Source organism: Dufourea novaeangliae, unplaced genomic scaffold, assembly GCF_001272555.1.
Source record: "Dufourea novaeangliae isolate 0120121106 unplaced genomic scaffold, ASM127255v1 scaffold96, whole genome shotgun sequence".
Lineage (NCBI taxonomy): Eukaryota > Metazoa > Arthropoda > Insecta > Hymenoptera > Halictidae > Dufourea > Dufourea novaeangliae.
The window spans coordinates 2,763-26,769 of record NW_015373974.1 but is presented as its reverse complement, the minus strand read 5'-3'; the positions used below and the strand labels follow the sequence as shown (position 1 = coordinate 26,769).

Sequence of the window (24,007 nt, the reverse complement as noted above, 5' to 3'; positions counted from 1 at the left end):
ATTTAGATGCTATATAAACGTTATCGCTGAAGTAAAATTTAAATGTCCACTTGAATTATTATGTAAATTATTATTTCAATAAATATAAATTCGAACGGCAAAATAATGGAAAATTGGAACGGAAATTTCATCCGTGGATCGTTTCGATTTACAGAAAGAGCTGTTCGGCGGCGGAGAAACCGGTCAACCGGATGGGGTGAGCAGCCGGAAGATGTCGAACGGCTCGACCGGAAGTACCAAGCACAAATGGCTGAAAGCGTTCAAGAGTCTAAAGACGACCTCGCCGCCAACACCGCCGTCCACAGACAAGTCAGTATACAAATCCCCGTATCTCTAAAAAAAAGTGATTTTTCCATTATTTTTATAAAATTTCGTTCAAATTATTAATTCTTTTCTAATCATCATTTTTATAAAATTCATTTCGTTCCTATTTTGGTACAGTAGCAGAAAAAAAGTATTCGTACATCGATGACACCTACTGTCACCTAATAGTTAATAATTTTTAGAATAATACTAAGTTCTAAATTATATTTTTCCATTGGTAGAAAACTAAATTATTATAGAATAATCGGAAGAAACAATTTTAACTTAGTGCCATACTAATAACAGAATTTATCAGTTGATAATACATTCAATACTTTTTTCTCTTACAATTGTTCAAGTTTAAGTGTGTTAGAACAAGTCGTGTGAAATTATTCAAAATCACGAATATTTATTTGTTTGCTATTAATTTATCAACGAGCAGTGGCAATTCACAAGCTTATCGCGAGTACGCCACTTATTATTTTTTTTTTTGTGTGTCATAATAGTGTGGTTTAAAGGAATTGTGCCGTGCATTAACCAGAAGTTATTTTCGAATGTAACTGGAATTGTTGTTTTGCGAATGCCGACTAACACAGAGGAAAGCAGGCGATGTACCATGCTGTGTCGACGGTCGTCGCCATGTCCAGGTAAAATACTCACAATTCTTTGCCTAAATAACAACTTAACAGCTACTTGTGATTATCTAGATGAATTTCGATATACAAAAGGTTTAAACTATGGAAGGATTCTGCACGTGTGTTAATTTTTCCAGTGTCTTCCAAATGATCATTTGCAAACTCTTTTCCGCCATTTTGTATGCAAGCCAAAACTCAATTTTTCTTTCCAACATTTTAAGTGGGAGTTAGTCACCAAACTATCCCCTAAAAGATTAGAATGTATTTATAGAATGTCCGATTATCTAATGTTCAGTATAGTAGTTCATTTATACAATCCCAAATTCATTTCAATTCAATATAGTTATTCTGTTATGCTATACGAAATTCAGTTCAATTCAGTAATTCCTCTCAACTCAGTCTTGCTTCATAGAGTTCATACATGTTTCCTCTCGAACCAATCAGGATTCCCTTACTCGGATTACTAAGAAATTTCTGGTCGGTGCCCATTTGCCAGAAAATTGATCCATAAAATTCTATATACTTGAAAACACCCTTGACCATTCCGAGAAACCGTTCCTTGTCTTCCAGAAAAAGCCTCGAGTCCGAGGGCGGACACACGTGGCGCGAGTACACCTACAGGAAGATCACCCCCTGCGACGCCTGCGGTCAGGTGTTGCGCGGTCACAGCTGGCAGGGGGTCAGATGTCGCGGCTGCAAGGCGAACGCGCACACCGATTGCATACACCTCGTACAGCCGGCGATGTGCCCGAGCCTGGCGCCGAAAAAGAGCGGCGGCATACCGCTTCTTCGACGTCAGAAGACCCAGGCACAGGCAGACGAGGCGCCAGTCGCCGAGCACAGTAAGTACGAACCAGTTTTGAACCCTGGTCTGTCTATTTGGTATATTAACTTCTTCAAGGTTTCCTTGCCCCGCTGAGCGGGTGCTTTTCTCTCTCTCTCTTTCACACACTCACTCTTTTTTCTCTCTCTTTCTCTCTCTGTCGTTGTACAGGATGATCGATGCTCTCGTCGGTAAACGTCAGTAGCGATAGTTAAAAAAATTTGTCATGAAATTCGTTTTGTTAATATTTTGTTTATCATTTCCCCCCTTAGAAGATAGTTACAGAAATTTTTATGAAATTAAGTTTGTTAATATTCTTTTTATCATTTTCCCACTTAGTAGATAGTTACACAAATTTTTATGAAATTCATTTTGTTAATATTTTTTTTATCATTTTCCCCCTTAGTAGATAGTTGCACAAAGTTTTCTAAAATTCACTTTGTTAATATTTTATTTATCGTCGTCCCCCTTAGCAGATAGTTAACAAAATTTGTTTGAAATTTGTTTCGTTAATATTTTGTTTGTTCATCGTTTTGCCCCATTGGTTTCGAGATGCATGTTTTTGTTATGTTTCCTTTATATGCTGAGGAATATTGTCAAAGATATTTGTATTTTATATTTTTTTTTATATATCAAGTAAAAGTTTGAAACAGTGGGGGAAAATCATAAAATATATCGTCATTCTAATATTTTATGCACATTACGTTGTTTTATATATTTGAGACATTTAATACATATATTTTTTTTTAAAGTGTCACCTGAAATATTTCTTATAATACCCTTAGAAACTATCAACAATAAACACGTTATCACTTTAACAATAAGTTGGCACCTTAATAGTAATATTTATCAGTCCTCATATTTATCTAATATTTATACATAAAATTTACCCTGATCTCCTGCATAATAACAATGTATCCAAAACGAAAAGGAAACATTTCAGGTGATAAATTCAAGTAGAGAATGAAATATGTTTAATCCAATTACTTCAAACATACCTCTCCCCTCTAAACAATTTATTAAAAAATTCTTGGATTCCCAAACAGAGTCAAATTACAAGAATTCTCTAAGGGTCGATTACCATCAATAACCATCAGCACTTTCTTGCATTAGAAGTCAAAAGATTTCCAACAAAATAATTCGTATCGCGAGAGCACCGATCGATCCTTCAACTAAAAGGAAACGTAAACAACCGTCCCCGGAGGATCAACCTTTGCACGAGGTTTCGTTCCTCATTTTATCTCACATCGACGTTTAACGATCGATCACCTTCCCCCAATCCCCCTTCACCCACCCCCTCAATCACCGCATCTGTATTGTCCCTTCGATAAGGCACGTGAACAAAACGAAAACCCCGAACGACGATCAGAAATACACCGTTTAGTCGCAATTAACGAAATCATCCACGGGAAATTATGTATAATCGGATCGTTCGCCCGATCGGAACCCTCTGGTTTCCCTCTTCTCGCGTTCCCGCGGCGAAACCCTGAAGAAGGCTGCAGGAAAGGGATTGATCGCTCCCAATAACGTAACCGCGACGTAGTCGATGGCATCGTACCGGTGTCGTTTTGTTGCTTTCATTTGGAGTCGCTGAAGCTGAACACGATCGTTCGGGGGCTAATAATAACGAATTGAGACCCTGGAAGCTGGTAAAACGCAGTTAGTTTTCAGTAAAGCTGGCGTTACATGAGTGGATCGCAGTTTTTTCGATCGTTCGGGGTCTAATAGCACCGAATCGTTATAATATATTGAAAATATATTGGAAATATATAGTACATATTAAAAGATACTAAAATATATTGAAATATATTGAAATATATTGAAGTATATTAAAATTTATTACGATATATTGGAGTATATCAAAATATATTAAAATATATGGAAGTATATTAAAATATATTATGATATACAATATATTAAAATGTATTGAAATGTACTAAAATACATATACTAACAGTATATTAAAATATTGAAAATATTTAAAAAAAGGACCCAAAATTAATAGAGTAGTGGTTGTTTATCACGAAAAGTGTTACGATGCGAGTAAATCAGAATTTAACTTCTATCCCTAGCAGTGAAACTATAGGCATTATGATTGAAACATATAATTCTAGACCTTGTAATTAGGGGATTGTTTTGCACTATACTATTTCCTTTTTTTTTTTTTAATTTTAATAACTTTAATTTTACTAGACGATGTAGTTGTGGGGTTGCTTTACAATAATATCCTATTTATATTATTTTTAATAATTTTATATTATTATTGATAGTTTATTAAACGATAGTTAAGTAACGGTACTACGAAAATATTTAAATATTTCGCAACTAGGGAGGTTGGCGATACCATCCCTAGGGTGTAGTCACGAAAGGATCGATGAGATCATCGGGTAATCGTGGTCAGAGGTGACCCACCACAGAAATAACCAGTCTGGGGGAGTGGAGTCCCTGTCAAAAATTATTCGGGACTCTATCCACCCCTTCCCTGTTCACCCCCACCCTCCAAATTAAACGGCGGTTCGCTACATGCCGCTAATCCTTTCAACATGATTTACTTCACTTGACGTCAGAGTGAACCTCTACCCTCCGAACGATCGATAGTAATTTTCGTATATGTACCCTGTCGACCAATAGGTGTCAGAATTACTCAAACCAAATTTATTCTAATATCCGCCAAATGTTGAAGGCCACTACAGGCGAAGACATCCTCGCGACGGAAACATTTTTCTTCATTATATTTAATTGGATCAGCTTCAGTGACCTCGAACGAACGACTCTAGGTGACGCGCCAAGTTTAACTCTTAACGACAAGTACTGGTCCTTTGAACAACAAGTGTCTTCAATTTAACACATTAACGTTATTCGTTCTCTGTACAATACATAAAATGTTCAATAGAACTTGAAACAGAGACATTCTAGGTAAAAACATTTTTCTTTTTTAGAAAACATTGTTAATTTGCAAGTATCACTTTAACAAATCAGTTAATAATTCTTAATTTATTCAGACATTCTTTCTTGATCATCTTAATTGAAAGCATACTTACATAATACAAAAAATAGGTGAATTAGAGTATTTCTTCATCTCTTCATTGTCGTTACTTCAAAAAAATAAAACACTAACGTGTTCACTATCGTTCTAAATCATATTCTTTCTAAAATTTGTGCTATTACATCATAAAAATGAACACCTAGTGTTCCAACAGTTACCTCTGATGGAACAAAGAGACACATGACCTAACCTAACTGCAATGAATGAATAAAAAAAGAATCAGGGCACCATCCTCGTGCGTCCCATGAAAATTTGAACAAAGACACTTGTTATCCAAGGGACCTCTCTGTGTAAAGAGTTAAAAAAGAAACCTGAAGCGAACGAAAAATAAAAAAAGAAGAAACAACAGGAAAGCACCTCCTGTGATGTCTCTCGTGTGCTTTTGCATTGCTGTCTCTCTATCCCGTGTGGACAGACGTGGACGCCATATACCAGGTGCTGAAGCAGGCAGGCGAGATACGTGGAAACTCGACAAACTCACCACCTACGCCTCCCACAGCAGATCATCCTCCCTCCGGTGCAGCACCTTCGTCAGCGAGGGCCTCCTCCCACCCCTGTTCCTCGTCCACCTCTGGTAAGGCACAGCACCAATTCCTCTTGACCTTGAAGCAGAATGCTCTACCATATGCATAGAGATAAAACGCTCAACGTATCTTAATATTAACACTGACGAGCTGTTTCGAGTGCATTCCACTACGTACAAAGAGAAAAAGGGAAACTATTTTATAGATTCTGTGGTATATCAATTTTATGAGAGTATTAATTTGACGTAGATTAGTAGAGGCAGAGTGAAACTAGTTTGGAAGAAATATTTGTGGTAGGAAGCACAGCATATACAGGTAGAAACAAAAATGTTGGAAAACACGGAAATTGGAGACTCCTGAGGTGATTTGAAACAAGGTTTTCCTTAGCAAAAATGTTGTCCGAGGCTTTGTTAACGAGATATTAACGAAAAACCCCGACCAATCAGAGCGCGAGTCTGCCGGCCGAGTTCCCGCGGTAACGTTGGCTACGCGCTGCGATTGGTAGTCAAGGTTACCGCGGGAACTCGGCTGGTAGACTCGCGCTCTGATTGGTCGGGGTTTTTCGTTAATATCTCGTTAACAAAGCCTCGGACAACATTTTTGCTAAGGAAAAACTTGTTTCAAATCACCTAACGAATCTCCTATTCCCGGGTCCTCCAACATTTTTGTTACACCTTGTATATTATTATTATAGGTAATATAGTAAAAGAAACACGTGTATCGTTGAATAAATGCTTCACATTTTAGAACAGATGGTAATTTGTTTTTATTGTAGTTATCTCATGGAAACAGTTTCACAGTATCTCCCTGCGCACAGGAAAATTACTGATGAATGGGTAAAGTTGTGAAGAAGATTCTTTGAAACTGTTGCGTGGTTCTCAGAGTTTGCTGAAACGTAGATAAGATTTATAGCAGCAGGGATAGAGTTGAATTATTTTTTTAATGTATTGGAGGGAAAAATACGACCTTCCGAGTCCTGTTTGGTAATATGAATTTGTAAAGCCTGTAAAAAGTTTTTAAGAAAGTCTATAAGAATTTTCTTCTTTTCCCATTTTTCAACAAGAAACATATTTTCGTATTTTCAATTACATTTCATGTATTAATTACGTTTTAGTGTAATTCCAGTGGATCATAAAATATGTACCCTCTTTCTTATTGAAAAATACTGCCATATAATTTTAAAGTTAAATTTGTCGAGAAAGTTGTCGATTGAAGGTTTGCAGTTTCACATTTGTGACTTGTGTAGGATTTCAAGGAAAGCCATTCATATGCAAAACTCATATATGCATCATATTTCCTGAGTGTGAACCATTGTTAACATAGAAAATTGTTACATGAAATATATATCGAGTGCGTGGAGGAGGTTGAAAGTCTTCAGAAACCCATGGAAGTATCACGAAATTGCAGTGAATGCACTCGAGAACAGACTCTTGCCAATTACATAACGGGTCGAGTCAGCAATTTTCTGCTTCGAGATCTCACGTAAACCCCTGTTCTCTTTTCTTTTATTCGTTTAATCAGAAGAAGAATGCTTGTCTTCTTCAGGGACATGACTCGTAATTTCACACTTTCAGTTTTTTTTTCTTCTTTCTCTCAATTGTCTCTCTTCTTCTCCCGCTTCATCGTCATTCTTCCCCTTTACCCGCGCCATCGTTAACTTTTACGCGAGCATCGGTGAAAACATGATTTAACGTACTCCATTATCGAGGGATATAATCATTTCTTCCACATCTTTGATCGTGCGTCGAGAAGTTTGCTCGTGTTTGAAGAATTTTGAAAGCATTGACGAAGGTGTTGAAATTCCTTCAGAGCCACTTTTCAACGACTGTATTTTGAATTTTTCGCGCCATTTAAACGACCATAATTTTTTCATATATTTTTTAATTAATACTCCACGAAATTACTACGTGGGAGACGACCTTACCTTTATTTTAAACAATTTATTATATTTTATTCTGTATTGTAGCAACGATCAACTGGATATAGTTAATTTAAGAAAAATATTATAATTATGATATTGGAACCTTTTTCCTTAATCATTTTTTTACTATTCATTCACTGTTTATCAGAGAACAAATGATAACGATTTATACGGAATATTGTAATTATAATATGAAAATTCTTTTCTATTTTGTATTGTCAGAGATCAGTGAATCGTATCGGGTAATAATTAAAAAGATCGTTATCGCTGTGTCTTTATCGTAAGATGTGTCTGCGTTTGCATTTGCGCGACGTAGGAAAAAAAAGGAGGAAATACCGAGAAGCATCTCGCGACTATCTTTTCGAGGATCTTCGTAAAGCCTCCAAGGTGTCTTTAAGAGCTCTCGAGGAATAAAGCCTAAAACCCTCGGGAGACGCGCGATTAAAGATCGACAATTCGGAGTTTCACCATTGTCGCCACTCCTCCGCTGAGAACAGAAAGTGTTTATCCACTTTTCCACGAGTTTCGATTCACGAGAGCACTTTGTCCCCCCCCCCCTTCCGCTCAATCAGTGTTGGGTAGAATCATAAATTAATTACGAAAAATAGCTCTTTCCGAAAATATTTAAGTGATCATTATTTAAGTAAACATTTCGATGTGGAATTCGATCAATTAATTCCTCGTGAAAAACTGAATCGAAAACATGCTATGCAGTTTCTTTATAGGTACGTTCGTTTTCGAGTAATACGGCTTTGAAAGTAACCGAACTGTATTTAAATATGGCAACGTATCGTAACCGCGCCATATTTAAAATGCGCGTCGTTTAAATACTTACGAAGTCCTCCATATTTTCGACTCGATTATACACGAGAAATCGATTCAGCTGAAAATTGGATAGCAAAACTGTGCAGATTAAAAACAAATTTATATAATTTATATTTACTTCAAACTAGAAAATACGACATTCTAGTCGGTATAAATACCCAACACTGCCCCAAGTCTCAAGTAACGAGAGAGCAACTCCTAGCAGTCATCGAAGACTAACACACTCATCGAAACCACTCGAATCAATTCCAAGCAATTCCAACGCCAAACGGATCAGAAATAAAAGACCGAATCGGGACGAACAGTCAGCGATCATAACACAAAGGATACCTATGGGATTATTGGTTCACTCTCACCGATCATTAAAGTAACAATGGCGACCATGGAATTGCACATCGACTAACAATATCAAATAACTCCAAGACCTCTAACAGCTCGTGATTCGGAGAGCTTGAGAGAGAAAAAGCTGCCACGAAAGACTAACGATATATTGTACGAACGAATGTCATCGTGGAATCGTTGCAATTCCCATTGACCAGGAAGAGGCAGCGGCGGATCGATGTCCGCAACCAGGCCGTTCGGGCAGCCCTTGGTGTTGATGACCCACCAGACACCGTCGACCTCGAGGTTAATGGAGCCTCCACGACGCGGCGGCAACAGAAAACGATGACCCGTCAAGTGAACCGGCCGTGTACGACACGATTTTTTTCTTCACTGTCCCGCGAACGACGAGAAATTGGATGAAATCGATATCTGAGATTGAACGAAAATGATAAGATAAAGGGTATAAATGTCCCCGCCTCTTTGGGGGACGCAGAACAGTTTGAACGCAGAGGGAACACGTTCGACGTTTAAAAATCGTGGAATTGCTTAGGCAAAAGAAAGGAATTGCCGATGCAACTCCAGTCTGACGATCATTTTGTTGATGTATACAGCCATCTTTGTGGACTGGAGAACGCCTTACGGTTAAAAAACGTGGAATTGCTTAGGTAAAAGAAAGGAATTGCTTATGCAACTCCAGTCTGACGATCATTTTGTTGATTTATACAGCCATCTTTGTGGACTGAAGAACGCCTTACGGTTGGAAAATGTGGAATTGCTAGAAAAGGGGGGATAGAATTGCAAACAAAATTTAGGTTTACGGATATTTTTTTAATACAGCAGTTCAATTTTATTGCTGTTTTGCACAGGGTGTACGGGTGTTAATTGTGGAACGGAATTATTGGAGGGAAAATCGGATTGAAATTGCAGCTGAGCTTTACAGAAGGAGTTGGAAGGACTGTTTATTGTGTTATATTGGGTGGAATTGTTGGACTTTCGGTGGAATAGAAGGTGAAATTACTGTGGTTGTCCTACTGTGATGTTAAGAATATTTCTTATCCATAAGGAATTCCGGTTCTCTAGGAAAGGAAGAACTTGGAATTGCTAGCGATATTTTGAGATGAAAACGTTTAACGATTGTTATTAAATCTTTATTTAACTATCGTCCGATAATGAAAAATATTACGAAGGTAATTTGGAAGTATACCCTGAAATAGAAGGAATTGCAAACGCGTCACCTTCGATTTAATTAATGAAAAGAATTGCTTACATACCTTCACGTTATCTTTGATATGTCCTTGAACAAAGAGTTGAAAGGAACGGAATTGCTCTTGTATTTCTCGCTTATTTAAACGATACCAAATGAAAACGAACTTGGAATTGCCGAGATAATGAACCAGAATGATATCAGTTCCAATTATTCACATTTTCTACTCGAGACAACCGCAATTGTTGGAAACTAGTAAACCATGAAAAGCGATTTGGAATTGCTGAATTATAGAAAGTTTTGTTTTTTTTGGAATTCTCGCCCTGCGATTAGTTAAAAATGGCTACTTTTTGTTTTCTGGAAATATTCAGGATTCATTTTTGTTCTTAAATTCAGCATGACCAAATTAATTAAAAAAAAAAGTTGAGTACAAAAAACGTTCCTAAAGCGGTGAAATTATTTGCAGGATTTTTATTGTATACGTACAGGTTGTTTCAAAAAAGACTATGCCAGAAAGGTAAGGATCCCCCATATACTATAAAAGCTTAAGATAATCTTAACATGCAAATTAAACGATACCAAAGAACATTATCATTAACAATATTTTCACCAAAAGTATTAATAATTGCTATAATATAATATAGAACGATAATACAAAAATAATTTGCATTTGGATTATTTTAAATTTCCATATAAAGAAAAGACGATTTCACTGCATAGTTTCTTTTGAAACGAAATTGCTAACATTATCAAATTTAGGATTGTTTGTCAATCTTGAAAAGTTATAAAACAAAACCACTGAAAAAAATCTTCAATGAAATCGTAATTACTCTGTATTAGTCACGCGTTAGTTAGAAAATAATTGAGAAAAGGGAAAACGTGGTTTGAAAAAAAAAACAAATCTGTAACTTACCAAAAAAACGCTCATCTTTGTAACTCAGACACACCACTTAAGCTACGAGCTGAAATACAAATTTGTGAGATGTTCGTTTTTTATGGTAGGAAATAAAAACGTTATTTCTTAAAAAAATGTTTAATCTCTCGATTGTTCGTTGGCAAAATTGAAAGTTACCAAAAGAAAAACCAAAATGGGAACAGTAGAGGGGCGAGTAGGGTTGGACACAGATAAAGGGGAAGAAGGAAAACTGGGGGAAAAGAAAACGTGGAAAACAGGCGGTGTGTAGCACGAATCCACAGATCAAAAGCGAACGAATATATCCTAATGAAGAGAAGAAAAAAAAACGTTAAAGCGCCACGGAGATTCCATGTAAATAATGTAAATAAAAAGAAAAAATTGTATCTTCTGCACCCCCCTGCTATCACTTCTTCGCGCGAGTCGTGTCCCATTTCTCTGTCTCTCTATCTTTCTTCTTTGAAATAAAAAAACAACAACAATAGTACAACATTTTTTGTAAATTCTCTTTTTCTCTGTGAATTCAACCATTGGTCGAATTTGTCGCCTGAAAAGAAACGTTTCTGTGTGCATTTATGGTGTATCTGTATCTATGGTGTCCTTGCTTTTGGCCCTATGTGTTCTTCCAGCCTCGGCGTTGACGGCAAAAAAAAAAATAATATAAATTTATTCACTGAACCAAACAGAAACAGAAAAGTACTAACATCTCTAGTAGGAATATGTTGAAAAGTGAATATGTATGTATTTCGCAATACTTTCCAAGAAATCTACTTTTCTTTTCGTTTCAGCTGTTGCTCAAGGGTACTGTATATCTCCATTTGTTTGAACTCTGTTGCACAATATTCACTTGCTTTGTGTGAGCACTACTAACAACTAATCTTTCTGCAAGTTTCATTTCCTGTAACTATTGTCGATTAGTTTGATTACTCTTGCTAAATCTGTAACTCTACTTGATAAATAGGGTGTGGCACTTAAAACAGACCATCTGAATAATTTTTATTTTAACATATAAATTATTAAATATCTATTATAGATCAAATAATATAAATATCATTATTTAAAATAAATATCCTTAGTATAATTTAATACGCAGATTATCCCATATATTATTTATAATTAAAAATTATAATTAAATGAAACTAATTAAATTTTCAATTATATAAATTAAATAATATAATTTAATTAAAGATCTGAATTACTTATCATCGTTAAAATTATATTTATATTTATTATAATACAAAAAATGATATACAATTAGCTATCTCGGCTGTCACTGGTGATAGAAAAAAATAATTTAATGTGAATAGTTTTTTGATGGACACGTAGAGATCTTATGAAGGTCAACCTCGTTTTTCTAAATGAGAAGACATGTTGTTTTACGTACCATTTAGTAGTGCGTTCTAAGACGCGTGCAATGACCTACTTATGAAGCTACAAAAGGTAAGAAACGAAGTTGACCTTCATATGACCTCTAAGCGAGCACCTATCAAAGAACTATTCGCATCAAATTGTGTGCTCCTCGATATTATTCTGACACACTTTTTTTCTACCACCAGTAACAACAGAGATGTTCAGGTGGCTTGTTTTAGGTGCCTGACCCTGTATAATGTCACTGTCAGTAGTCGTTGGTTCGCATTCCGCTAAGAGTCTTCTGATCTGCTTGACCAAAACAAAACTATGCTAACAAAACTAGCCCGCCAAAAATGTGTCGTCAACGTCGAGCAATAGACTAATCTCAAAGGCTAACTTGTTATGATCGATAATTATGGAACATGAAGCGCCGCACAGCCCGCAACGTAGACGGGAGAGGCTTAACCTGAGGATGAAGAGTCTCAGTCTGGACTCGCCGGAAGGCTCGGCTCATGTTCGACACCGACCACGCGACTACTACACCGGTGGCCAAAGAGAGTCCACGCCGCCTAGACACTCCGACAGTGGAAGCATTAACAGACTTTGTAAGTACCACCTAAAACTAGGTATCCACATGCAGTGAGAGTTAAAAGTGAATATACACTTTGAAAGTATGGGATTTATCCATATTTATTTCTCTCAATTTAGAATCGAATATTTCGCACAGATATCCTATTCTATTGTCGATTTTTAATACTCAAGGTCAGATGAAGGTCACACAATTTTAGGTGATTGGATTGGTCTTGATTTAAACTGTGACGTCATGCTGATAAAAATATGTGGTCCCGTTAAAAAAAACATCGATGACCTTGAAATTTCGAAAAATATAATCTTGAGAAAAAGTTTCGTTTATCATGGTATTTGCAGCTTTTAACCGAATAATATTTTTTCTCTCACATTTTCTTGTGAGATAAAGGTGCTAACGTTAAGTGGGACACCCTATGTAGGTCCAGAATTGTTTGTCCACAGAGTACAATTTTTCTTTTAACCCATTTTTATCCCACTCGGTTGTAGCACCATGCAGTCCAGGCCAGGGCCACGGTGTGCACAAACATATAAGAGGAGCGATCAGGATGTCGAGTATGGAATTACCGGACGAGAACGAGAAATCCTATTCCTCGGCGAGCACTTCACCGTGCCCGTCCCCGCATACCAACAATCAGAATCACATGAATCCACCGGGGAAACGTGTTCTGCCACCCAACAACCTCTATGTGGCCCTTTACAACTTCGACGCACGTCACCGGGACGAGTTGGATCTGAAGTAATCGTTTTGAACAGGATTCTGTGCTTAGAGCTTCGTCAGAACGTAGATCCTTCAGAAGCTGACATCCTTGAGAATACTCAGTCGACCTGATTTTTACTCGATTTTCTCACCTTTTTTAAGTTCGACCACATCTCCTTTCCTCTGCTTCGGTTCCTAAATTTTGTTACATACAGAGAGGGTGTTTCATAAGAATGTCCACGTTGAATGAACTTTATGAAACGCCCTTCCGTAGTGTTACGTTGGTTGTTCCTTTTTGCTAACATAGGTGTGTAATGTTTTTGTAGGGCTGGTTATAAAATAACAGTGATCGACAAATCAGAGAAGGATTGGTGGAAAGGAAAGTGTTTGGGTGGAAGAGTCGGTTACTTCCCGAGTGCGTATGTGATGAGAGTGGAATCTGGACAGAAGACTCTCCAGGTCACTCGTAATCTACAGCTTACTGATCAGATCACATTATTACGTGATCAGGTATAGTAATTTGACTGTTTAGAGTCTAAGAAACCGAACGTTTAATTTGTTAGATCGGACACCTTGTTTCTTCCTCTCAAATGTCATATATTCTTCACATATTACAAGCCCTGCGGGTATCATCCTTCACAATCACTGTGAATTAGTTGATGTCTTCTACGCTCCTTCAATGTCTCTAACATCCATATTCTTTTAGGATTTAAAGTAGTCTCATCGTTTGCTGTAATGATCTAATATCATTATGTATCTTTGGTTACTTTTTTCATTCCTGAACAAGCCAGTCCTATATAAGTTTTCTTCTAACTCATCCCTGTAACATTTCACAAATTTATCTTCTCTGAACTTGATCCTCTGTGTCCTCTGTTCCCATAACACACACAACGTTTTCTTGAGCATTACATAACCTAGTTTAGTAGTGTCCTTAACAAACCAGCTCTGGTAGTGTCTTTTTTTTATATCAATTCATGTGTGTTCGATCTCCAAAATACCTAACATCATTTCTTCTTTCTTCAATACTCAGTTCACCTCTCGGTATATTTAATGTGAACATATTTAAGCCGATAATTGGTCGACCCGCAATCCTCACACGAGCTGTCGCTTGCAGATAGTGATTCAGGTCGGCGAGGAGGTAGATGGCGTTGCGATGGTACGTTGCGCGGCGGATGTCCGTTCCGCGGACCACATCGGAAAGGAGGGCGAGGTACTTTACAAGGAGACCCTGTGTCCCCTAAAGTATCTTCAGGAGGTGTGACAACAGCCCCGGCAGGGTGGCCACCCTGCGGGCGAGCGTCAGAGTCGCGCGTACCTACGCGAGCGATTCTCCGCTTCAGCGCGTCGAAACGTGGCCGAGAAGTACTACGACTGTCTGCAGTGTGCGGAACAGTGTCGTCACGTGACCAGCATCGTGACCGTTAACAACAACAACAACGCGAACAGCACGAATAACAACGTGAAGCTCACCCATAAAAGCTCGAAGACCAACAACGCCAACCCAAAGAACGTCACGAACAACTGTCGTGCGACCAATTGTATTAATTCCTCGACGATCAAAGACAACACCAAGATCCTGTCCCGCCTGGACAGCTCCAGGCAGCAAAGAAACCCCAAGATCAGCAATCTGTCCAGGTCCTTGAAGAACCAGCCGTTGCCTTTGACCCCGGCCAAGAAAAGATCCTCACTGGCTCGTCCAGTCCGCGTGCACGACTCATTTTCCCAGCCGAGAAAGCTGATGCCCATAAACTACGCGTTTCAGAGCCTTCAGAAAAGGGAGATTAACGAGTCAACGTATGAGGATGATGAACAGGAGGAGACCAGCTGGCCTATCAGGCTGAGGCTCGAGCAGATGCTCGAGCTGACCCTGCCGCAGACCAAGAAGAAGAGGAGGAAGAAGTCGATTAGGCTGATGAAGCAGCAACAGCAGAACAGGCACGTCTGCAAGGATACTGAAAGGCTGCTTCGAGTACTTAGCGTTAACAATGTGGACCAAGATAATAGGTACAACGTCACACGATGCTCTGTCATGTAAGGACTGTGTGGATGGTCGTTAATGGAATCCCAGATTGATGCTTGGGTGGGGCCAGGACTGAGGATTTGAGCTGACAGTACAGATCACTTTGAATGTTATTCGAGATTGAGCACGCTTAATGACTCTTGGATAATTGCCATGGACAGTACTAATGGTAGCAATAGAAGCCCCCTGTATTTATTCGATCGCTGCGTCTTTCAAGTAGACAATTGTCCTGGTAACTATAGATAATCTCGCGAACAGTTGTGAGACAAGAAATTTTTGCGAGCATTTAAGAAAGATATGTGTGGTGACCAAATTGTATTCAGTGCTATCTCAAGATCGTTGAATAATATTTAAAGTGATTATTCGTACTTGGGCTAGGAAGATGCACAGAGGCGTGGATTAGTTTCAGGGTAGTTGATTTCTTCAGTAAAAAAAAAAAGAAGTATATGTATATAGTGTCTTTTTATGAAATACTGAAACAGGGTTTCATAAATTCAAAACCTAAAACTAAGTTCCTTAATTGTATTGAAACTTGTCAACGTTACCCTTGTACATTCTGTTCCGCAAATACTCTTCAGGTGTTTTTCAAAGAATTCGGACTTTGAGGTTATGTGATACGTATGAGTACATTTATTAAGATTTCAGTTGTTATACATACTATTGGGTAATTATTACACTTTGTGGGACAATGTGTACAAACAGCTCTGGCATCAGGGTTTTCAGAAGCTGAACAAGCAGGTATCCCTTCTTGTGGGGGACACATGTTCCACAAAAACCGTAACGGGCGGTTCTTTGTTCAGTGTGACACGTGTCGTTGGTTACTATCAGTTGTTGAGTTTAATAAATTCGCCTCTGGGAACAGAGTGATTGGTAATTATATCGTGTTTAAGAATAGAATGTTAACGATCAAAGGCTTAAGAGTATATATTATGGCAGTATATATATATATATATGACGTTATCCGAAGACAAGGCCAGACGACGGAAGAAACGAAGAAAGTACAATTCATGGTGACCATTGTGTGGCAAAAGTGTTGTTCAAAACGACTCACAAATAATTGGAATATTTCTGTCGATGTAAGGAAAGAATGAATCTTGATGTTTGAGTCCTGCAACAAGGATTTTACTTTGATTGTTGATTTATTTCTTCAGTTGTTTGTGTCAACACACAGCCATTTATAAACGTGTGCGTGTGTGATCTTTAATATATTGTTCGCGAGCACGATTGTTTTGGGGAAAATTTCTCGTTGTTGTGTTCTTTGTTAAAAGAATCTTTTGCGAAACTATCGATGAAGATATGGCCAGTCTGATCTTCTTTTTTTAGAATTTTGTTATGCAGTTTTTTAAGCAGCTAATAAGCGTTATTAATAATTAAGGAGAATCTAAGGATCAAATATGAAATTGAAACATAACCGAGTGCTTGGTCAATTAATGACGATCAAGGACGAAACATTTGATACGAGAAATTTCGTATATCCATTCACGAACGACAAAGAAGTCCGAGATGCGTGAGAAGTCTAGAATCAATAGAGGTCCCCTTTCATTAGCTGATCACGAAATCTTCCAGATCCCACCCGCAGCCTAATCTTCCAATACCGGAATTCGATATTTCATTCCATGACTTTTTCTTTTCAGTGAAGAAATTTTTCTCAATTAGTTCCCCTTCGATTCGATATTAGAGGTATCATTTGAAAATAGAATTTAAAACTTGAAATTTCATTTAACTTTCAGAGTTTTCGGACCGTCAAAGACGGTGGCCGAGTCAATCGTGACTCATGTCAACATCTCGAAATATTTGTTTTGTCATCGTATAAAACCTTCGGTAACCTATGCTAACCGATGGGTTACCGTTGACCCGGCCATAGGAACGCGACGGTTAAAACAATTATTTTTAATGACATTTTCTCCTCGTATTGTTTCACTAATTGGATAGAAATCTATTAACATTGTTGAACCGAATTAAATGAAAATTGCAACTAAGAATTCTAACATTGACACGCTTGTATTTTACAACTAATTCCGTCCCCAAACGGTGAACTTTCAGCTATCGAGACACGTATAATTTATAATTGATTTATAATCGGACATCTTTCAGAAGCATTTCGTCTGCGTTGCCTGGTGAAACGAACTAAAGAGGAATCGTACCTCGAATTGTTTCGTTGTAAAAGTTAATCGAAGTTGTGAAGTAACCATATTTATAAAAACGTTTCAGATGAAATTATACTGGTAATGTTATCGAGGGTCGACAGTCGAATCGCTGGAAGGACGGACACGCAAAGAATTCGATCGAAAAAATTTCATTAAAAAATAAACCACTGGAGCTTGTCGAATACAATAATTTTTAAAAATTCGTAATTTCTTATCAACCCAAAAACAAATGTTATCGTTACTGCTTGCAATTCGACTGTCGACCCTCGTTGTATTTAATAATGTCATATTTTATCTCAAAGTTGACCAATCGCGCGATTTGCATTTACTTGATGTGCATTTACAAACAGCGGTTCCCGAGGCCACACGTTCATGAGATAGAAACATGAAACTATAAAGAACTCACAAAACGACAAAACAGTGACCTCCAAGCGCCGATTCGTGTCCTCGGGAATCCTGCATCGATTTGCAACGTTGAACCTGAGAAGTATATATAGGACGTTGAAGATTATCCATTCCAGTGCCCCTCAGACAAATGAAACACAGATGGAATAGCTGTTCTGAATGTCAGGTAATAGCTTTCTGGCACAGGAGAGTAGAGAATGGATTCGTTCTTTAGTTGGATCATTGTGGATCAGTTGGAAACCAACAGCAACACGCGTTTCTTCTTAAAAGAGCCCATAAATTCCAAAGGGGAGACTAAGTTTTCGAGGGAAACGTTTCCACAGTTATTCAATCCTAGAAGAAAGTCACAATCAGAGATATCTCCGTACTTATTTTTTCACTGTCCGACTTCAGGCTGCTGGGTAAACCGATATCCCAGCAACAGTCGCGCGCCTGACATGCTTTCAACAACGTACAGAGTCCTCTCGATTATTGTCTGGCTTGTCCTACACGATTACTGTCCAGGCGTTATCCCCACGACTGGAGAGGGGGGAAGCGTGGAACCTGTCAAGCGCATACTTTGTTGCCCCTCCGTTTTTATTGCCGAGACTCGGGGTTTCAGGCAAAAAAACGAATTTACCAAGGTCTGAAGCATTTCTCCCTGTAAGATTATTGTCTCGGCGCGGACCCGAGTTCGGGACAATAATCGAGAGGAGTCTGTAAACATTCTCGTCGAGTGTGTCGTGTTCCTGCTTAGAGTCCTTCCGATATAGTCCTCGAGGTCGAGTCAAACTCGTTCGCGAAACTCAGGATAAATCGCGTCACGATAAACGAGGGACGGAACTATTATTATTCGGAACGTGTGTTTTCTAGTCGCAGAGCCCATGGAACTTTGGGAAATTGTGGTATTGTTACTAACTAGTATTTTTTAACCCCAGGTTCTTTAACGTAGATTTATTCTTTTCCATTGTAATTTCCCCATTTTCCTTTTGTTTCCATCAGACTGGGCTCGAATGCATGGTTCTTTGTATATACTATTTTCCCTGAAAGTTTGGATATCATGGAATAATGGAAATGTGGGAAATTACTGGTTGAGAGACAACCGAAAATGTTGGATGATTTTTAACAAACTCTTCTCGATTTATATTTTTTTTCTCTGTCTTTGCCGTTATTCTGACCAATTTTTGTGTATTTCTTTTACACAACATTTAGGGACAACTTTCCTGAATTTTTACTGCGTGAAAGTCTCAGGAAAAATGCTTTCTTAACATTTTTGTATCTGCAGGGATTTGAAACCTGGACCTCCCTACTGTAGGCAAGCGTGCTACTACTTGAGCCACTGAGGTTCTTTTTCTTTTGTACGTCTTCCTACGTATTTGTTGTACATCCAATTATGTTTCTTCGTTTTCTTGTGAACATATTTCAAAGGAAGAATACGATTTTACAGACTCAAGAGAACTTTGTGCACATGCTTTATTTGTCTATGTTAATGGAAGAAATACGTGTGTCATCTGTTTGTAAAATGTTACACGAAAAAAGAGAATGTAAGTTTATTGTTAATATTTTGTATTTTTGGTAATGGTTCCCCAAGACTTGTGAACGAGTTTGCAATTAACATTTGATGAGGACCGAGAGCAGAGTAGCTTAGGATTAAGTATCAGGGATAACTATTGTGTTATTGTACGTTGTAACGCTACATATATTATATTTCATTATATTAAATGCCGTAATGTAATGAGTGCCCTACCCCTGTTAAAGTGTATATCGAATTATTAACTGTACTATAGTGTGTAAGCTATTCCAAACTACCATGCCCAGTATTTTCTAAGTATTATTATTGTGCAGCAGGATGTGTTTGTGTTGTAACTCCTTCTGGTCTGCTGTTTTCTTATTAACTGTAAGTATTTTTCTTGAATTTGTCACTAAAAATTGTTACTTCTGCTCGTGCAGAAATATAGTTCAGTTAACTTTGTGAGTATTGACAAGTATTTCAATTTCTTCACTATTCATGGAAGAGGTTATAGTACTGCGAAGGATCAGTTTTCACTTCTACATATAGTTCTTAGACACTAATGAAACAGCAGTCCAGAATGGAATAACCAAGAACATAAAAGTTAACGGATACTATGTTCACTGAACGAACATGCACAAATGTTTGGTGAATTTGTTGAAACATTGTGTGAGTTCGAGTGAAGCACGATAACGCATCTGTTCAATGGAATGCTGCGTCGAGCAGTGATAGTGGCAGACCGAATTGACTGTACAAGAGATTTCAGAAACGATTCATTTCTATATGTATAAGAGTGGCTGCGGATTAGCTGTGTCTCGTGTGCCATAACTCCTAACGTTTGATATATTTACCACGTTTAGTCCATTTACAAAGAAACCTTTCATACACACCCGAGCAAACTGTGTTTAACCGAATTCATAGACTGCACGAAATATATTATCTATACATACGATGAAGGTTTACCGTTATTCTACCTGAAGAATATCTTACTCGTACGCTTCCAAAGTCCAGTGACCATTAGAACCATGAAGGACAATACTTTCCAGGAGGGAACGAATAAAGAGAACAGGAATTTGCAAAAGTATGACATTTATTCATGTATATTGTTCTCTTAATACATCACTTCACTTGCTCGATCATGCAACAAAGTAACAAAACACTTGGCTACGTCAAACATTAATACACACAAAGAAAAACTAAAAACTTATCAGATAATACAAAAAAAGGGAAGCAAATGTACAGATCTTCTAGTGACCCACTATAGTTTTCAATCAGAAGAACAAGATATTTGCAAAAATTTAAAGAAGATCTCAAGACGTGTAGAGATAGGTGTGAAAGCTTCCTATTGGATTTATTACAGCTGGAAACATCTGTTTCATTCAAAGTGATCTCCTTCGTTCCTCTAAACATTTACTTTCAGTCTCTAATCGTTCCTTACAACTTGTACTTGGCACCCCTGATGATGGGGAATTTGTCTCCGGTGCAGGTTCCCCTGAAGTCATCAGTGGACAGATCAAAGATGGCTACGCCACCCAGACCTTTAGCTTTGGCATAGGCAGCCTTGTTTCCAGCTGTGTCAGGATTCTCATAGCCAACCCAGATTCCATCAGCACCAGTGGTCTCATCATAAGGTTGGAAACCATAGCTGCCATACTTCTTGGACGGATCATTGACGTATCTCAATCGACCCACAGCAGTTTCTGTCAACCTGGAGCACACCTCTGCGTAGGAGAGGACTCCTGGCATGCTTGTGTGCGGTCCCTCTGCTCCTGGGCCATCAGCCACAATTGGTGGTACACCTGATATCTGGCTTTCAGAGGTTAACTTCCATGTCCTGGCAAACGTGGGGATACCCACGACGATTTTTGTGCCTGGTGTGCCATTGTCCAGCCAGTATCTGGAAGTAGAATTTATACTTTACGGATATTTTTCGTTTGTATTCCAAAGCTGGGTGTTTTGTCTGCTTCTACACATCAGATTCTAATCACTTTCTAACTTTCAAATGTTCTAGCCTTCCCTGCTCAAAATGTGGACACACCTAGGTAGCTAATGTAGCTACCAGATGTACCAAGCTCAATAAATGCATGGAATTGAATGAAATATCATTTGTGGATTTCTCACCTGGCTGTAGCGTCAACGTTGTCCTGAGGAACACGTCCATAGCTCTCATAAATTGGTGCAGGATAGTCACCTTCCTGAGGATTCCTTTCTGGAGTTTTCTGGTCAAAGGTCAGCAGATGTACAGCTTCAATGTTAGGCGCCAACAGTCTAGCGTCATAGTAGACTGACAAGAAAACAGAAAAGCTATTAATTAACCAAAACCAGGGAAACATTTTCATACAGGATTCAGAGTACTCTAAATGTTACAGCAACTCCTTAAACGTGCTTCCCTCAATGTTAACACAATTGGGATTCCCGTATAATGTTTTATCTTCTCTACCTACAAGCATTAATCCCTATCTGATTATACTTAAATCCACATGTACTTAATGTAAAAAGAATCCACACGAAAGCTTATTGTTTGTAATTCATTTTCCCGAGCGTCAAAGCACACGTCGCAGATCCCCGTTCTGTTTAATATTTGGAGAACGTGACATTGATTACAAACAAGCTGATTAAGTTCACAATCTTATGGTAAATAATGGGGCAGTAGCTCTAAACCACTACCCTGTTAATTTATACAATGATACTATCATCTATGATCGTCAACGATAGAACATAAACTGATAGTGAATGTAGAACTCTTTTGATCAAGAAGGTGATTGAAAACAGTGACTGAAGAAATGTACTAACTGCTGCTGTTCACATGGGGCAGAACAGTGAGAGTCAGATCCTTCATTCTTGGCCTAAGTTGAGCCTTCAGATCACGGACCAAGATGGTGAAACCGTCACGGTGCTCCTGTTCCTTGTCATCCTTGAATTTTCCATAGCCCAAAGTCTTCTTGAGGCCGTGCCAGATTGAGCCAAATGTGCCACGCTGTTTCTTGACTTTCACTGTAGGGAACTGCCAGGCTAGATCAATTCCATCAAAGTCGTAGTCATTCAAGAACCTGTTCACAGAGTTGATGAACTTGGACCTGGTCTCTGGTGTCTCTGTCTGTGAAAGAGGGACGAGTAAAGTTGCTAAATGAAACTGAGTAGAAATTGGGGTCAGTATACTTAATGGATGGAAATTGTACCCTCTGATTCTATAAAAAGGAATACGCTTAATTGAAGTGATTGAACTAGTTGAGCATTAGATCCAGCGAAGTACACACCTACATATCTACCAATTACACTTATTATATGTACCACTTACTAGAATAAGGTATTTGTGAGTTTCCTCTGGAGGATCAGCATTGCCACCGATGCTAAGGTAGACCTTCAAGTCTGGAAAGGCTTTCTTCAGTTGTGTGGCAAGCTTGTAGTAAGAATATCCAGCACCAGTGTCAAGATTGGGACTCAATGGAATAATTTCAAAGTCATTGGCTCTGATCCCCGCGAATCCGTAAATCAGATGGGTGCAGAGGGAGAGGGCTGGACGAACATCTTCCAATTGGAACTTTCCTGGGCCTGGAACAGAATTCAAAATGCTAATGTCTGTTCAGGCTGAAGAGTAGGCAACCACGATGAATGCTTTATTGTCTGAACAACAAAAGGATTTAAGAAAAGGCAGTTCACCTTGTCTCTCAAAAGCTGTACTGTTCCAGTAGCACACAACCTTATTGTGCTCGTGGGTGTCAACGGTAAGCACCGACGGGGCACAGAACGCCGCGAACACGGCGAAAATTAACACTTTCATTCTCGCAGACTGGTTCTGAAACACGATAAAATGGAATATTATAATATTCACGGCACTTTGAGATTTCCTTTAAATTTCGTCTCTAAGATCAGAAACTTAAACCCAGTATGAATAATTCAAGATCTTCACTCCGTGCTTGATGGACCTCCCTTGTGATCTACAAAATAGTGTCCCATAGGGTGATTTAGTATTAACGTGAAAGTGACCAAAGTTGTAATTATTTTGAATGGAAATTTTGAAAATAAATCATAAATGATCCAGAATCCTTACATCGAAGAACTCCCTTTTAGGGGGTGATGTTTAGGGTATCCTAGAGGGTGATCTAACAGTAACTCTTACTACACTAATGGAGCAAGTCCAGCTCAATGAACCGGAGTGGTGCAGGTCTTACCTTTTGGAAAGGAAGAAGCAGACTGTGTGCAACAATTTCTTCGTCGGGGACTTTGATACCTTGGCCTGTTCTCCACGGGCAGTAGTGGGGCCTGTCGATATTACGTCATCGACACAATCTTCCAGAAACAGTTTCTCCGTATGTCCCGCGTGTACACGTATATACAATCGAATCTTGTTGACACGATGATCCGCGAAAGCAAGGCCAGGGGTCCGAAAAATTTCTCGGAAACCCGATTGGACAAAATTGATCAAGAGGACATGCGTCCCGTGATCCGACGAATTGGCGTATCCCGCGAAGGGTACGGTAGCCTGTTGCTTGAAACGTGCTTCTGTTATCGAGTTGATAAAACCGTAAAAAACAACCTTTTATTATTTGATTCTTAGTACTCGATTGTTATTAATTAATTATAATATTCGTTTTTACGTATTGAATGTTAATGCTAAATAATTTCTGAGTTGATAGTAATTGTATTGATTAATGTTAGTACTCATAATATATAATAGTGTTAATTAATAAATTTATGTTTAATTTTCGTCATATAAAAATCATATTAACTCTCATAGTAGGTATCGTTAATTATTAATAATATTTAGTATAAAAGTTATTATATAAAAATAC

The 24,007-nt window shown here is 38.3% G+C and overlaps 3 protein-coding genes across 4 annotated transcripts in view; 2 read left to right on the top strand and 1 right to left on the bottom strand.

Annotated features, from left to right (window-relative positions):
- Window positions 1-14,481, top strand: part of LOC107187076 — an 82,014-nt gene extending 67,533 nt beyond the window's left edge. Inside the window, exons 7-14 of the mRNA XM_015575082.1 lie at window positions 155-309; window positions 900-950; window positions 1,509-1,780; window positions 5,223-5,381; window positions 12,297-12,473; window positions 12,943-13,192; window positions 13,480-13,663; window positions 14,268-14,481. Of these exons, the coding sequence (XP_015430568.1) occupies window positions 155-309; window positions 900-950; window positions 1,509-1,780; window positions 5,223-5,381; window positions 12,297-12,473; window positions 12,943-13,192; window positions 13,480-13,663; window positions 14,268-14,414 (1,395 nt within the window). The 3' untranslated portion in view covers window positions 14,415-14,481. The remainder of the gene's footprint in view (window positions 1-154; window positions 310-899; window positions 951-1,508; window positions 1,781-5,222; window positions 5,382-12,296; window positions 12,474-12,942; window positions 13,193-13,479; window positions 13,664-14,267) is intronic.
- LOC107186937 (myb-like protein O) lies at window positions 14,415-15,353 on the top strand (the record flags this gene model as incomplete). Its single annotated transcript, XM_015574910.1, has 1 exon — window positions 14,415-15,353. A coding segment is annotated over one exon (774 nt), but the record flags the coding sequence as incomplete, so codon positions are not given.
- Window positions 15,354-20,286: 4,933 nt separating this feature from the next.
- On the bottom strand, window positions 20,287-23,451 carry LOC107186981 (chitinase-like protein EN03). Of its 2 annotated transcripts, none has more exons than XM_015574961.1 (6): window positions 23,387-23,451; window positions 22,875-23,010; window positions 22,513-22,766; window positions 22,008-22,311; window positions 21,336-21,498; window positions 20,287-21,129 (listed from the first exon to the last, which is right to left on the bottom strand). In XM_015574961.1, the coding sequence occupies exons 2-6, from the start codon at window positions 22,993-22,995 to the stop codon at window positions 20,649-20,651; spliced, it is 1,323 nt and encodes a 440-aa protein (XP_015430447.1). In that variant the 5' UTR covers window positions 22,996-23,010; window positions 23,387-23,451; the 3' UTR covers window positions 20,287-20,648. The 2 variants fall into 2 exon arrangements, with proteins under 2 accessions (XP_015430447.1, XP_015430449.1); XM_015574963.1 differs by having other exon boundaries at window positions 20,287-21,111; window positions 23,387-23,450.
- Between the last annotated feature and the right edge of the window lie 556 nt (window positions 23,452-24,007).

Coding starts and splice junctions, on each gene's coding strand:
- LOC107186981 (XM_015574961.1), bottom strand. CDS start 22,995: ATGAAAGTGTTAATTTTCGCCGTGTTCGCGGCGTTCTGTGCCCCGTCG. Junction 22,767..22,874: donor TACAGCTTTTGAGAGACAAG/GTGAACTGCCTT, acceptor ATTCTGTTCCAG/GCCCAGGAAAGTTCCAATTG. Junction 21,130..21,335: donor AACGTTGACGCTACAGCCAG/GTGAGAAATCCA, acceptor ATATCCGTAAAG/TATAAATTCTACTTCCAGAT.